We start from the raw sequence: 16,078 nt of genomic DNA on the forward strand, positions 1-16,078 counted from the left end.
AGTCAGATAACAGAGAAGGTCGCGAGGTACATCGAGAGAGCTGCGAAATTGAGGGCCACCATCTGAGTGACAGACTTGTTCATCTGACGGACCTCCTTTTGCTTGTTCTTTTCTTCCTTTTATCCCTATTCTCACTTTTAACTCTTGTATAGCTGTGGCCTGTTGGCTTTGCTAATAAAGTTTTGATTTGATTTGATAGATGGCCCTCCGACCTCTGCTTAAAAACCTCCAGGGAAGGAGCACCACCTCCAGAGGGAGACTGTTCCACGGTCAAACTGCTCTTACTGTCAGAAAGTTCTTCCTGATGCTTAGCCAGAACCTCCTTTCTCATAACCTGAAGCCATTGGTTTGACTCCTACTCTCCAGAGAAGGAGGAAACAAGCTTGTTCCTCCTCCCATGGGACAGCCCTTCCGATATTTGAAGATGGCTCTCCTATCTCCTCTCAGTCTCCTCTTTTCCAGGCTAAACATCCCCAACTTCATCAACTGTTACTCCCAAGGCTTCGTCTCCAGACTCTTGATCACCTTGGTCACCCTCCTCTGCACACCTTCCAGCTGGTCAACATCCTTCTTAAATTGTATTGCCCAGAACAGGATACAGGATTCCAGGTGTGGTCTGACCAGGTGTGGTCTGGCATCTGGAAAGGAATGGCATCCTGATAGCAACTGGATTTCATCTGTTGTGAGGAGACGGTCAATCAGTTCCTTCCTTAGCAGACCGCAAGCTTCACATGAGCCCTCAGCGTGATGCAGCAGCAAAAAAGGCTAAGGCTGTTTGAGGCTGCCTCCACTGAAGTCTAGTGTCCCAATCAAGGGCATTAATGCGTCTATGGCACATGGTCTGACTCTGTATAAGGCTGCCTTATACATAGTTCCCATGTTACTCTGCTCTGCTTGGCATTCTGAATACCCTAGCTGCTGAGAATCACAAGTGTGGATGAGGCCATTGTGCTTACGTCTTGCTTGTGAGCTCCCTGTCGGGGCACCTGGTTTCCAGGTCTTTCTTTTGCCTGATCTATCAGCCGGGCTCTTTTGGTCCCCTTTTACAGATGGGTAACTGGATAAATCAAGTGAGAAGAAAACACTTTCACTTTCCACTGCTGAAGACATGTCAAAACTTCTGTTGTTACTGTGCACTCAAAGCCTGCGTCAGACTCAGAGCTCTGAGAGGGACGGGGAGAGTCAGAGGCTGCCAGAAGCTGCAGAGAGAAACAGCCAGACCAGGAACACCTCCAGGCTGAGAAAACTGCCCAGCAGAAGTCAAGGTAGTGAAAACACCCCTCTGTTCTGGTGGAATTAAGCAGGGGGGGGGGATCCCTCCTGCAGGAGGAAATTGGGAGGGGGATTGGGGGGGGATATTTTGCAGATGCCACAATGCACCTTCTGCACTTGGTTTTGTAGAGGCGGTTGGTGGTTGGAGGCAAAGTCTGCCCTCCTGGGTGATGCTCTAAAAGGGAGGGGAAAGGGGGCACAATCCATGCCAAGGATTCTCCCCTTTCTGTTTTTATATATTTTTTATTACATTTTCTGTTTTACAATTGAAAATACTCATCTTACATCCTTAAAATAGCAATGACTTCCCTTCTTCTCTTTCCATGGTTCATTTTACATATCATAAATCCCTGCATATTTTACAAAACCTAAACCATTCGGTATTCCATTATTGCATCCATCCAGACTTATTTACACTGCTGAATTTATCTTTATGCCGCCAGCATTTTCAGCTGTATACAATTATTTCCCAAATATTCAATAAACATTTTCCTATCTTCACTAAACGTATGTTCTTCTTGTTCTCTTACTCTGTAAGTTAAGTCTGCAAGTTGTGCATATTCAGTCAACTTAAGCTGCCATTCTCCTTTGGTTGGGACCTCGCTCGTTTTCCCTTTTGGCGCTAACAAAACATGGGCCGCAGTAGTGGCACACATAAATAACCTTTTCAGACACCTGGGAATTTCCGTCTGAATTATCCCCAACAGAAAGGACTCGTCTTTTGTTTCCCAGTCTAATAACAGATTATACATTTTAAACAAAAGTTTCTCTTTGTTTCATAGTTCTTTTTTGAATTGTGAGCTTTGGTCCGAAAAACCATTCTTCCTATCTACTTTAAACATTTCATGTGACAGATGGTATTGCAACCAATCCGTAATATGGCTCCTTATATTTTCCATTGATTTCAACATTCCTTGTTTTGCTAGAGTGGACATGCAAGGGAATGTTTGGTCCAGCCAGTCAAAACTTCCTGTTCCTCCTGGCCTGGAGCATCTTTCCTTGCATGTGACTAGTGGGTGGGCGTGACCTTTCCAGACCTGGTAAAAGGCCAAGTCACCCTGCCACCTTTCTTTTTCCTTCCCTTTTTGTCCTGCCTGCTTCCTGCCTCACCTGGACTGGACTGCTGGCTGCCATAGCAGTTCCCCAGGTCATCTCCCATATGGGGTAAACCTGTTTGTACATGTTTGTAACTTTAAGCCTTAAGCCTGCCTTCAGGGATCACACTGTGCTCGGCCTGATCATAAGTAAAACTACTTTTCGTTACTTATGAATAAGACTGTGGTGTTTATTCTTTTAGGAGGGATTCAAGGGGTCTTACCAGGAAAATATTAGAACACCTTTCAATCTGGGCAAGCCGGATTGAATTGCTTATTGTTTTAAGAAACTCACACGAGCTTGCAACCAGCTGCATCAGAAGCGGACTGTACTCTGCTAAGTGAAGAAACCGGCTAGCACAAGTTAAGAAGGATATTAATAAACAATATATTCTCTCCTGCCACCCTGAACATTCCCACAAGACCATCTAGTCCAACCGCCACAACACAGGAATCACATCTAAAGAATCCATGACAGATGGCCACCCAGCCTGTTTAAAAACGTACAAGGAAGGAGATGGCACCACCTTCTGAGGGAGTCTGTTTAGCATCAAACAGTTCTTGCCTTCAGAAAGTTCCTCCTAAGGCTTAGTCAGAATCTCCTTTTTTGTAAATCAAATCCACTGGTTTGGGTCCTGCCCTCCGGAGAAATAGAAAACAAGCTTGCTCCCTCTTTGGTGTGGCTAGAATGTAGAAGGGGCGTTCTCAGGGGAAGTCATTCGGTTTAGAGTTTGATTTGTAGCCATGTTTACCCAGAACTGAGCTTATCTGCAAACATTCTTGCCTTGTACAACAAGTGGGAATGGAAGGACCTCTAAGTTTTGGTTCTTCCAGTTTCTACAATTCCCTTTTGGACTTAGATCCCTCACAAGGAGTTCATTTGTTTTCACTGGAGCCAAGGTAGAGGGCCAGCAACCTTTAGCTCATTGAATGTTGCTTCCTTAGCTACCAGTCTTAAGTATCAGAGAGGACCGATTTACGTATTCCCCAAACTTTGTTTTTGACTAAGGACTCCAGTAGCAGGAAAGTCCCTGGAGAGAAACTGAGTTTCCAACACTGAGAGTCCCCCAGGAGTTCTGCAAATGACTTTTTGGTGTTTTTAATGCAGGATTTCTGGACCGCTGTGAACCTTGATGGCAGCTTGTCTTTCTGCAACAGGCAGCATGGCCAAAGGTGAGTCTTTTCCTGATACTGACCATCCTGAGGTAGCAAAACAAATGCTGCATGGTTTGCTTATGGCTTCAAGGTGGCCACAAACAGGTCTTCTCCTTGGATCATGCTGAGGGTAGAAACTGTGGTCAGGGTGCCCACTGGACAGAAACACCACAACACATTTTCTGTGCACCCTCAACTGGCAAGAGAAATAGGGGTAGGAAATTTCCCTTGTACGGTGGAACCTCGGTTTTCGAACGTAATCCGTTCCAGAAGACCGCTTGAGTCTTGAAATGTTTGAAAACTGAAAACTCAATACAGAAGCCTCAACACAATATGGAAACTCAAAATGGAATGTTCGACTTCCGAAAAGTGTTTGAAAACCGAAGCATTTCCTTCTGGGTTTACGGCGTCCGAGTTCCGAAACGGAGTTCCGAACGGAGATGTTCAAAAACAGAGGTTCCACTGTAGCTTCAATAGAATCACAGCACTGCAAAGTTGGAAGGGACCCCAAGGGTATAATAATAATAATAATAATAATAATAATAATAATATTACTTATACCCTGCCCATTTGGCCGGGGCCCCCCAGCCGCCTTCTAAAAGTCAGGTAAAGGTAAAGGTACTCCTGACCATTAGGTCCAGTCGTGGACGACTCTGGAGTTGCATGTACATCTCACTATATAGACTGAGGGAGCCAGCATTTGTCCGCAGACACGCAGACAACTTCCGGGTCATGTGGCCAGCATGACTAAGCCGCTTCTGGCGAACCAGAGCAGCGCACGGAAACGTCCTTTACCTTCCCACTGGAGCGGTACCTATTTTTCTACTTGCACTTTGACGTGCTTTCAAACTGCTAGGTTGGCAGGATTCGAACCGCCGACTTTCTTTTTTTTTCCATGCATAATTTTTATTAATTTGCATAATACAAAATACAAAAACAAAGTATGAAAGTTCAATTCTCATTTTCACAGATTTTTAAGTATGACTTCCTTCAACCTTTCCACAAATCATCCGTACTAATCTTTTTAAAAGTTTCGCATTTCTTAATTTGTAATGCCATTAATCGTTCTAATTCTTCCATTTCTCTTTAGACAATACCCTTTACTTTTTACAGAGCTCCTTTGAAACCCACTAATGTTATCTGTCCATCACTTAAATTTTCCAGATAGTTTCCGAAAACTTTCCCAGTCCTTAATGAACCTCTGATCTTTTGAATATCTGATTTTCCCTGTCATTTTATCCATCTCCACATATTCTAATAGTTTTGCTCTCCATTCCTCGATTGTCGGTAGACCCTCTGATTTCCAATTTTGAGCTAATAAGAAGTCGAACTGCCGACTTTCTGATTGGCAAGCTCAAGAGGCTCAGTGGTTTAGACCACAGCACCACCGGCGTCCCTAAAAGTCAGGTAGTTGTTTATTAATCTAGTCTGCAGGAATCACAACTACCGTATGGATGGCACATGGCTAGCCAACCTCTGCTTAAAAACCTCCACGAAAGGAAATTCCACCTCCCAAGGGTGCCCATTTCACTGTCAAGCAGCTCTTGGCATCAGAAAGTTCTTCTTGACATTTAGTCAGAATCGCCTTTCTTGTAAAACAAAATAGCACACCTATGAAACATTTGTAAGACTTTTTTTTTTGTGTGTGTGTGTTAGTCTCAGGAACTTTGCTGACATGGTATTTTTTATCTCTTATTTAGCCAGACCAGACAAAGAATTGAGAATTCTGCTCATTGGCAAAACTGGATCTGGGAAGAGCGCAACAGGAAACACCATCCTGGGGGCTGAGAAATTTAAAAGCACATCCAATCTTGATTCAACAACCAAGGCCTGCGAAAGAAGAGAAGCCACTGTAGGTGACAGGACAATTGTTGTTGTTGACACACCTGGGTTCTTTGATACAGCATATAAGAAACGCTTCACACGAGAGGAGCTGAAGAAGTGCGTTGGTCTGGTCTCTCCTGGAGCTCACGCCATCCTTGTCGTGATAAAAGCGGGAAAGATCACAAAGGAGGACCAGGAAACAATTCAGCTCGTGAAAAAGCTCTTCAAGAATGAAGGAAAGAACTATCTGATTCTTTTATTCACCTATAAAGATGAGTTAGATAAGAATCATTTAACTATAAATGAGTTCATACGAGGCGCTGAGGGGCACCTGAAGGATCTGATTGAGATGTCCGAAGGACGATTGATTGCTTTTAACAATGTGGCTGATAAAAAAGAAAAGGAGAGTCAGGTGAAGGAGCTCATTGAGATGATTGATGGCTTGGTGGCACTTAATGGCAGAACACCAATGTACACTGAAGGACAATTCAGAAAGGACAGCTCTTGCTGTAACATTTTGTAATATCGGTAGTGAGGAGTCGGGAATCAAGGATGGAGATATGTTTGCCCACCACCGCTTTCTTTTCTTTTCTTAATAATATTTTTTTTAGATTTCAATTACAATCCAATAATAGCCTCGTTATAACAATACCAATTTATAATACAATTATTAATACCAATCGTTCAAATACTGGGTCATACAGTTTAGATAGTGGCCCCCCGCATGCTAGAATTGATGGCTTGATTATTTTCTTTATTTCTGCATTCCAAAATCTTATTAATTTCCATTACATTCCGGTCATAATAATAATCCCTTATACAACAACTGGTCCAATCACCTCCTGGCAAATAGAAGGAGAAGAAATGGAGGCAGTGAGAGATTTTACTTTCTTGGGCTCCATGATCACTGCAGATGGTGACAGCAGTCACAAAATTAAAAGACGCCTGCTCCTTGGGAGAAAGGCGATGGCAAACCTAGACAGCATCTTAAAAAGCAGAGACATCACCTTGCCAACAAAGGTCCGTATAGTTAAAGCCATGGTTTTCCCAGTCGTGATGTATGGAAGTGAGAGCTGAACCATAAAGAAGGCTGATCGCTGAAGAATGGATGCTTTTGAATTCTGGTGCTGGAGGAGACTCTTGAGAGTCCCATGGACTGCAAGAAGATCAAACCTCTCCATTCTGAAGGAAATCAGCCCTGAGTGCTCACTGGAAGGACAGATCCTGAAGCTGAGGCTCCAATACTTTGGCCACCTCATGAGATGAGAAGACTGCCTGGAAAAGACCCTGATGTTGGGAAAGATGGAGGGCACAAGGAGAAGGGGAGGACGGAGGACGAGATGGTGGGACAGTGTTCTCGAAGCTACCAGCATGAGTTTGACCAAACTGGGAGGCAGACAGGAGTGCCTGGCGTGCTCTGGAGCAGGGGGTCACGAAGAGTCGGACACGACTAAACGACTAAACAACAACAACAACAACAGCAACAACAACATACAACAACTGCAATATTAATAACTGTCAGTTTGCATTTTCTTAGTGCAGAAAGATCTTTCGTATTCTATTTAATTCAAGAAGGTTCTGGAAGCTTCTCTGTGTGAAAGAAACAAGCAGAAGGTTCATGATGTTTGGGTTATTCCTTCAGAGAAGCTGAGTCCAGCTGCCTTAAACTGGTTCTGTTTTCTTTTCTTTCTATAAAAGTTGAGGCCGGAAGGAGCCTGGGTTTCTCTTTCTATCTCTTTTCCTTCTAGTGTGTGTTCTGTACATAGTACGCTTAGTGTGAAGGTTTAGACTTGTTATAGGTTATTGTAAGTTGAAGTCTGCAAGTGGAATTCTTACTGACTGTGCCAATCCTCAATGTGTTGGATTTGTGAACATGAAGCTCATCTGCCTTCAGTAGCAGTAAAGCTCTGCTGGATGAAATATTCATTGTCTCTGGTCTATTTTGGGGGGAATCCTGCAACGTGTTTGAGTTTTATTGGCAAGACCCAGGATCTACAGTGGTACCTCAGGTTAAGTACTTAATTCGTTCCAGAGGTTCATTCTTAACATGAAACTGTTCTTAACCTGAAGCACCACTTTAGCCAATGGAGTCTGTAACCTGAAGCGTCTGTAACCTGAAGCGTATGTAACCCAAGGTACCACTGTACAGAATGTGTGCCTGCAACAATGTGAACAAATTTTTCTTCTGAAAGTCTAGCCCAGAGTAAACAGTTTGAGAACCACTGCAATCGACCTGTTTCTATCTTCCTGACAGCCCCTGCCCACTCTGGTCCCCTCGCCCCCAAACCCGTGGCAATCTGGGTCTGTCTCCGCCTGACTTGACCAAAGCCCATTGACCACGGGATGCCTGCCTGCAGAGACTTGCCCAGAAAAACAAAGAATCACGGAATGGCAGAGTTAGAAGGGACCCCAAGGGTCATCTAGTCCAACCCCCTGCAATGAAGGACTCTTCCCCCCCTTGGGGGGGGGGAAGAGGGGCTTGAACCCACGTCCCTGAGATCTCTACCAACTGAGCTATCCTAGTAAGCCCTCGCCTTGCTCTGTGCTGGACCCAAACTGGGGGAGCAAGATTTATTTATTTCTAAAAAAATTATTCAAAATTAAAACAAAACATATTATCCAGAAACATATCATCCTTATCCCCCCCCCATTTTTCCTCCTTCCCCCTACCCTCCCACACAACCCCCACCCCACCCCACCCGGCTTCCCTCAGTTCCAGTGTTTGATTTCTCTAAGAATGCTGTTTTCTGCATGTTACACAGTTGTATAGATCCTCAAACTATTTAGCTGATGGTTATCAATATAAAGTTTGTGAATGTTTGTTCAAAGCCAGCCAAGGAGTCCAGTTCACTTTTGTTGCGTCTTCAAATACTTTGTAAAGGGTTCCCATTCATCTTTAAAGTCACAGTTATCCTTGTCCCGTAGCTTACATGTCAGTTTTGCCAGTTCTGCATAGCAAGAACTGGAAGCAAGATTTATTGGGTGTTCATACTGCAAGCCTCTCCACCCTATGCTCAGGTTGTATTTGTGGCTGGAACCACACAGTGGCGTAGCTAGCTGCTTGGGCGCCCGGAGCAGAGCACACTGCCTGGAGCCTCTGCGGAGTCTGCCTGGCGGACGCAAGCCCCACGCTGCCGTTTCGGGCAGCGTGAAGCCTGCAGGTGCTCACGCCACTCCCAGGAGAGACGCGTGACTCAGGGGCGCTTCCAGCCAGGCCCCGCAGTAAGTGCCGCCCCCCGCGGTGTGCCATCACCCCCCTCAGTGATGACACCCGGGGCCGTCTGCACCCCCCCTTCCTACGCCACTGGAACCACATATCCTAAGAGCAGCAGAGTCTCCAATCGCCTCTGAATGCCACTGTTTGGGAATCACAGGTGAGGAGCGTGTGGCTGTGACAGGACTAGGCGGGTCCCTGGCCAGATCCAAATATTGGGCTCATCTTACATAGTGGCTCCTTGTTCCTGTTCATCACTTCTAGGAAATATGACCCCCCTTTTTCCACAGTGTCGGACTCACACACAAGCACAGAGGGGTCTTCCTTCCCCCAAGGCCACATTCTACACTCTTCTAGGCTTCTTTGGTTTGGTAAATAGCTTTGTTGCAGAGTCATGTGAATCCGTATCACTGCAAGAGGGAGGAAAACTGAGCACGGCTTTTAAGCCATGTAGGTTGAGACGAACACAGGAAGTTGCTTTTGGGTGGGGCAGGAAGAAAGCCAGATGTGATTACACATTGCTTTTGGTGCAAAGCCAGCCGCCTTGAAAATGGCCAGAGCATTTTCAAGAAAGGCAGCCAGAGCCTTTCAGGGATAGCAGCCCCCTCTCTGCACAACCCCCCACCCCCATTTCCTGGTCACGTTTTTAAATAGTGGGCACTCTTGGTTCTTATTTCAAGCCATTCAAGGCAATTGCTCTAGAGCAGTGATGGTGAACCTATGGCACTGTGCCAGAGTGGGCACTCAGAGCACCCAGTGAGATTCATGGCTGAGTGGCAGGGATTCGAACCCAGCTCTCCCAGCTCTGAGCCTGACATTCAAACCACTACTGCCGCTCATTGAACTCTAACCTTCCAAGTTAAGTTAGGTTGCTCATCTTGCCACACAAGAGTTTATTTCTTTATTAATTACATTTATATCCCACCTTTTCCTCCAAGGAGTTCATAATTCTCTCCCTCCCCATTTTATCCTCACAACAACCCTGTGAGGTAGGCTAAGCTGAGAGTGAGGGATTGGCCCGAGGTCACCCAGTGAGATCCATGGCTGAGTGGTGGGGATCTGAACCCTGAGCAGTCAGGGATTTCCTGGTCTGACACTCTGTCCCAGGGTTCCCAAATGCGGGTCTCCAGCTGTTTTTTGGACTACAATTCCCACCATCCCTGACCACCGGTCCTGCTAGCTAGGGATGATGGGAGCTGTAGGCCAAAAACAGCTGGAGAGGGTATGAAAGACCAATATGAGCTCTTTTAGGAGGCAGATTGCCCAACTTGAAAGTAAGAAAACACACACCAAATAATGTACCCCAGCAAAGCACACCCAATTGCAATCCCCGTAGCGACCAACAACCAATCTGCCACGAGACGCGGTACATTCTGCCTCCTGCCAGAAACTTGCTCTGTTCTTTGCCTGGCCCATCTGTTTCCTGTCATGTAACTCCTGAGATCTGCATTGGTTATGTCGGGCTCCAAGTACAGCTCGTTGATGTAATAGCCTCCTCCGTTCTCCTGAACCATGTCGTGGATCATGTCCATCAGCTCGGAGACCTGCTCCTCCCTCTCTTCCCCTTCTGCCCTGTTATTGAAAGCGCAGAAGCGGCGGCCACATTTCTCCATCAGCTCCTTGACGGCCTTGTTCTCGGACCACCCCACATAATCCCGCAAGGAGCCTCCACCTAAATCTTCTTTGCGAGTGAACAAGACCACCATGTGCTTCATGGCCTCCAAGCCAAAGACATCCTGGACTTGCTTCACTGCCGCCTCGTCTTCTGCTGTGAAACGGCCCACCTGAGTCACGAAAACCAGAGCGTGGGGACCAGGCCTGGACAGCTCAATGCAACGGATGATCTGGGCTGCTAATTCTTCATCACTGAAGGCACCTGAGCTCAAAATATCTGCTGTGTCCACCACCAAGACAGTCCTGCCATTCCAGGTCCCCTGGCCTCTTTGGCAGGTCACAGTTGTTGTTCCTGGCCTAAGCGCCGACACGAATTCTTTCCGGCCAAGGATGGTGTTTCCCGTGGCACTTTTCCCGCAGCCTGTTTTACCGACGAGGATTATCCTCAGTTCTCTGTCTTCTCCTGTGAGCAATGGAGGAGATGTTAGAGAACAGGAGATCAGCAACCATAGGGTTCGAGTTCTCTCCAGGTGAACGTCAACCCTTTTCTGATATTCAAGGCAACACCTCACTGCCGTCCAGCGAAGCAGAGGGGTGAAAATGGCGGCAGCTCACCTGTTGTTGTTTGGGATGGAAATCAGACAGGAGAATAGGATGGGGATTTGCTTCTGCTGCTTGTCTGATGATACAGTGGTACCTTGGTTTTCAAACGTAATCCCTTCCAGAAGAACGTTTCCAAAACGTTTGAAAACCGAAAACTCAATACGGAAGCCTCAGTACAATAGGGAAACTCAAAAAGGAAGCCGCGTAGCATGTTCAGCTTCCAAAAATCATTCAAAAACTGGAGCAGTTACTTCCGGGTTTTCGGCATTCAAAACCCGAAATCTTTGACTACGGAGGTGTTCGACAACCGAGGTTCCACTGTATTTCCATTCCCTTCAAATTAGTGGCCTTTGTGTTGAAATGAATGGTGTGGTATTGTGTAATTAATCACAACATCCATTATGATCCGTGCTACTTTTGTAGAAAAAAAGAGTTTGCTGGAGCTCACCAAAAACTTCTCCTTTGTTCGGTAACACTAACACACCTGAGAGTTACCGCAGCTGAGCTCCAGCTGAAAAAAATGCCCTGGTTATTATTATTTATGGTCATCCAAAAAGTACAGGGCTTTTCACATCATAAAAATACGAAACGAGAAAACTAAAAACACAATAAAACAAGGACAAAAACAAACCAATAACCCCGTTCCCACAAACACATTTAAAAGGCCATAGAAAGTTCATCAGCCCAAGGCCTGGCTGAAGAGAAATTTTTTCTCTTGGTACCTAAATGATCTGCAATGAAGGCACAAGGCAGGCCTCCCAGGGAGAGCATTCAACAAATGGGGAGCCACTGTAGAAAAGGCCCTGTTCTCGTGTTGCCACCCTCCGGACCTCTTGAAGAGGAGACGCACAAAGAAGGATCTCAAAGGATGATTGCAGGAACTGGGCCAGTTCATATGGGGAAATTTAGCATGTTAAATTTGGCCATGGTGGATAGCAAGACAAATCAGGTAGTTTTTGTTGGAAGCTGGACTGCAGTGGAAGGAAAACTGTGCTGATTGTGCCAAGTACAGCTTAGACACAGGTTATCTGAAGGACTGTCCTCTCCCATACGAATTTGCCAGGGCTGCAAACAGGGGTGACAATCTGAATTTTTCAGATGGTTTATTCCTGTAGATCATGACATTCGTACAGTTGGTATCGTTCAAAATCCAAGCCGGTTCATATGAGGGAATACAGTCTTTCAGATAGCTTGGACCTAAGCTGTAAAGGGCTTTAAAGGTCCTTGAATTTTGCCTGGAAAATGATGGGTAGCCAGAAAAGCTGTTGGAACCAGGGAATCGTCCGCTCCCTGTAACCTTCAGGAAGGGGAGAGCTGAGGATACTGGTGTGGTTTCAACTGGAACCATTAAAAATGGAGGAAGGGATGAATAATGTTTGTGAGACAGTACCTAATGTAGATTTCTCCCCCAAAATGTGATGTTTTGCCTTCTATCTTACCTTCTCCGACGGAATCTTCATCTGCCTGAAATATTTGTGATAGTTTAAGGTTAGTCCAAAGCAGCCTTCGGTTTGCAAACTTGAACACTAATTTGGTGCTAGTTGAGAAATGCTTTAAATCATTTATTTATTTATTTATTTATTTATTTATTTATTTATTTATTTATTTATTATTAAATCACCCACTGCTCTTCTTTAAGAACAACCCCCCTGAATCTTCTCAGAGCTCTGAGGCCGCACTTTTTGCAAAGTGCACAGACCCTGAGAAACAGAGATGCCGTATTTTTCCGTGTATAACACGCCCCCTTGTATAAGATGACCCCTTTTTGGGGGGACTGTGACAAAAAATGGGGGGGGGATTGCCACAGCCACCAATTGTCTGCACGCTCCCTGCCATAAGCCCTCCTGCACACTACACAAAACCACACACAATTGCACGCAAGCATTGCCACTGCCGCTAATCAATCGCCCAATTGCCGCAGCCGATCGTAAGCAGGCCTTGACGCAGACACCAATCACACCCCCAAGCGCCAATGCCAGTCTCCAGCCAGCTGCCACCACCAATCACTAGTTTTCTCCTGCTCTGGAGGGTAGGACTCGAACCCATGGCTTCAAGTTATGAGAAAGGAGATTCTGACTAAACATCAGGAAAACCTTTCTGACAGGAAGAGCAGTTCAGCAGTTGTGGACTCTCCTTCCTGGAGATTTTAAAGCAGAGGCTGGGGGCCACCTGTCAGTGATTCTTTTAACTGTGTTTCCTGAATTTCAGGGGGTTGGACTAGATGACCCCTGGGTTCCCTTCCAACTCTACAGTTCTATGATTCTATGAATTACCTTTCTACTCTCCTTTCTGTTAAATGATCCAAGAGCAAATTGCCCACCCTTTCTTGGGGCTTACCTCTGAGGTTTTCAGCAATGGTTCACGTGACATGTTTTCTCCCGTGGCAATTTTCTTGCTTCAAGGTGACAGTCTTCCAGGATTTGTTCCTGCAAACAATGCAAGTTAGTCATTTGTTTGAAAGCCAGCCTGCCCCGTGAGCCGAAGGCAGGGTGTGGGTGCAACCTCTATGATGATACATCAACCCAGTGAAGGCTTGCTAAACTCAACAGAATCACCGAAGCAATTCAAAGTGCAACCTTCACCAAGTCTGCTCAGGAGCAAGTCCTACTGAATCCAGTGGGGCTTCTTCCCAGGTAAGTGTGGTTGGATTGCAGCGTTCAAGGTCATATACATTTAAGTCTTATGTATTTATAGAATATTTTTATTGATTTTCCATTTTTAACATTTTTATAACATCATATCTCCATTTATATGTTTTTAGCTCCATTGAGCTGATTGTTCCGTCGTCTGGTTTTCATAAAACCCATCCTAATTCCACACATTTGTACCTTCTCGATTCTACATTTAATCTAACTTATTCTAAGCTTAATACACAAGTAGAAAGTTCTTTTCAATAAACGCTGCATGGTTTTTCTCAGTCCTGCCAGTCTCTTTATATGTTTGCTGTTACTGTCTATATATTGAACAAATTTACTGTCTATATATTGAACAAATTCTCTCTGGAAGACTTGGTCACTCTGGTGTCGGATTTTCCCCGTCAGCCTTGAAAATTCCGTATAAATTTAAGTCTTTTGGGGATAACCCGTATCTGGGTTGTGAGTGTTATTTACGACATTTACTGCCGCCAGCCTTAAAACTCTTAATATTTTCTGTAGTAAACTTACTGGGAAATGATATATAATGAATTGAAAAGGATGCTTAAAATAACCTTTGGGGGGGGGAAACCCAGAAGCTTTTCTTTTGGGAATTATCGGGACAGAACTACTTAAATTGTACAGAAATTTATACATGTATGCTACTACAGCAGCAAGAATATTTCTTGCCCCAAAATGGAAAGAAGCAGAAGTCCCAGAAAAAGAATAATGGAAACAAAAACTTATGGAATATGCAGAAATGGCGAAACTTACCGGAAGAATACGAAACCAAGATAACAAACTTTTTTTTATAAAAGAACGGAAATGGTTTATTGAATATTTACAGATAAATTGCAAACAGATAAGACCATTGGCAAGATTATTGTAAGACACTGCAGTTCCATAAGTATTTATATTTAAAGTAGATAATTAAATGAGCAAATTAAATGAATTTGGATGTGCAGAAGATATTAAAAAATAAATTTAAGGAACCGCAGAAAGAGGGGGAAAGAAGCCAAACTTTGAAATGCTAAAATGATTGTGAAATTAATGAAATGTATAAATTTCAAAAGGATAAATAAAACCTTTTTTTGAAAAAGCTCTTAATATTTTTATAATTGCACAGATGTTGTTGCAGAAGAAGAAACCCGAGAGTCTTGAAGGTGTTGGAAGATTCCTTCCTGTTTTTGCTGCAACAGACCCTGGGTCTTTCTTAGGAGAGAGCCTCCTTGAAAAACGTCTCTGGTTTTGACCCTGTTCTCTTCACCCCTTCCCACCTACCTCTTTGAAGATCACAGGTGTGGCTCCTCCAGATCTTTCCTACTTCTGGACGTTCTTGGACGACATTCTTTTCCAGAAGTGCAGACAGAAGGAGCAGAGGAGGCGGCTGCTGTTGGCTCCAAGCTGGAAAGGAAAGACAGGCTGCAATAAACTACGTTCTCCTCCAGTGAGAAATGGCCAAAACTCCACCCACAGCCTGCCAGAAAAAGCCGTTGGCTTTAAGAAAGAGTTTTTGCCCGCACAAAAGCAATCATGAGGGTTAATGCTGCTAAGTTCTGCTGCAAAGGAAGTTACAGACATTTCAACATTTTTGTTTGTGTGTCTTTGCAGCTATTTTGGTCCCGGTGTTTCCCTCCACGACCTTGACTCTCACTGTCTTTGTGTCCCTTATTCCTGTCCTGAAGTTTTAAAGGGGTGCAGGCAGCAGCTGCCCATCAGAGAGGCAAGGCACTCTGCACAAGCTCAGAGACCATTGTGGCCCCATTATCATGGAATCAGAAGATTTGCCTTCAGAGTCTCTTTCTTTTTCCTGGCATTTTGCAGATTGCGTAGCTGCAAGCTCAAGTTCCCGACCCCTGTGCTAGAATGGTGGAATATAATAAACTGCCCCCAACTGGGGAGAATAACCTTACCGTATTATTCTGTGTATAAGACTACATTTCCCCCAATTTTTTTAAAGTTTAAAATTGGGGATCGTCTTATACATGGAATGTTTAAAATATTTATTTCTTAATTTGGGGCTCAAAAAATAGGGGTCGTCTTATACATGGGGGCGTCTTATAGACGGAAAAATACGGCAATTGAAATTAAAGTCCTTCTACAGATTTTACTTCTAATCCACCCTAAGTTTAGAACAACCATCAAGTGACTGAGAAACGATAGCAAGCTTATTTGGCAATGGAAGGAAGAATAGAGAACCATTTGCCACTTCCAAAGCATACATTTAAAGCACCTCTGATGCACTTGGCACTATCATACCTGTAGGTCAGGCATGCTTCCAGACACACTTTTCCTGCAATCGCAGTGTGCATGCTACACTTGCTATAGGAAAATCCCAGGGCTCACTTGGATTGCCAAACAAAGGCACCAGCCAAAAAATGAGGAGCAAAACAGCAGCCAGTCGGCTTGATCTTTTATTCAAAAGACTGCTGCAACAGGACTTCCACCCGCCACATGGCAGAAGCAGGAAAAAGCCCTGAACAAATGGATGCTTCCTCTTTCATAAGTTTTCTTTTTGTGGGAATGTTCAGGGATGCAGGAGAGGATATATTGTTTGATTATAGCCTTTCCAACTAGTGTAAACAAGTTCACAATTTAGCAGAGTAACATTCCCCTTTTTAAACTTGCAGCGGATGCATTTGCTCAGGCTCGCTGAAGCCTCTATAATA

General features: G+C 44.6%; 3 protein-coding genes across 3 annotated transcripts in view; 2 read left to right on the forward strand and 1 right to left on the reverse strand.

Moving 5' to 3' along the window:
- The window catches only part of LOC309353323 (GTPase IMAP family member 9-like), a 31,519-nt gene extending 25,556 nt beyond the window's left edge, over nt 1–5,963 (forward strand). The window contains exon 3 of the mRNA XM_081882728.1: nt 5,847–5,963. Within this exon, the coding sequence (XP_081738854.1) occupies nt 5,847–5,868 (22 nt within the window). The 3' untranslated portion in view covers nt 5,869–5,963. The remainder of the gene's footprint in view (nt 1–5,846) is intronic.
- On the forward strand, nt 1,131–5,868 carry LOC309353325 (GTPase IMAP family member 9-like; the record flags this gene model as incomplete). The annotated part of the gene is made up of 3 exons (XM_081882731.1): nt 1,131–1,265; nt 3,475–3,539; nt 5,222–5,868. Exons 2-3 carry the CDS (start codon nt 3,500–3,502, stop codon nt 5,866–5,868), a joined length of 687 nt encoding a protein of 228 aa, XP_081738857.1. The 5' UTR covers nt 1,131–1,265; nt 3,475–3,499.
- Nucleotides 5,964–9,437: 3,474 nt separating the features above from the next.
- Nucleotides 9,438–14,836, reverse strand: LOC309353302 (GTPase IMAP family member 2-like). The gene is made up of 4 exons (XM_081882693.1): nt 14,691–14,836; nt 13,114–13,202; nt 12,216–12,240; nt 9,438–10,636 (listed from the first exon to the last, which is right to left on the reverse strand). Exons 2-4 carry the CDS (start codon nt 13,144–13,146, stop codon nt 9,807–9,809), a joined length of 888 nt encoding a protein of 295 aa, XP_081738819.1. The 5' UTR covers nt 13,147–13,202; nt 14,691–14,836; the 3' UTR covers nt 9,438–9,806.
- Between the last annotated feature and the right edge of the window lie 1,242 nt (nt 14,837–16,078).

This window comes from Podarcis melisellensis (assembly GCF_964234715.1).
Source record: "Podarcis melisellensis genome assembly, chromosome: 12".
Taxonomy (NCBI): domain Eukaryota; kingdom Metazoa; phylum Chordata; class Lepidosauria; order Squamata; family Lacertidae; genus Podarcis; species Podarcis melisellensis.

What these genes read in the sequence shown, in the direction of transcription:
- LOC309353302 (XM_081882693.1), bottom strand. Translation starts at nt 13,146, where the DNA reads ATGTCACGTGAACCATTGCTGAAAACCTCAGAG. An exon ending in CATTGCTGAAAACCTCAGAG is followed by an intron (nt 12,241 to 13,113) that starts GTAAGCCCCAAG and finishes CAAATATTTCAG; the next exon opens with GCAGATGAAGATTCCGTCGG. An exon ending in TGAAGATTCCGTCGGAGAAG is followed by an intron (nt 10,637 to 12,215) that starts GTAAGATAGAAG and finishes CATTGCTCACAG; the next exon opens with GAGAAGACAGAGAACTGAGG.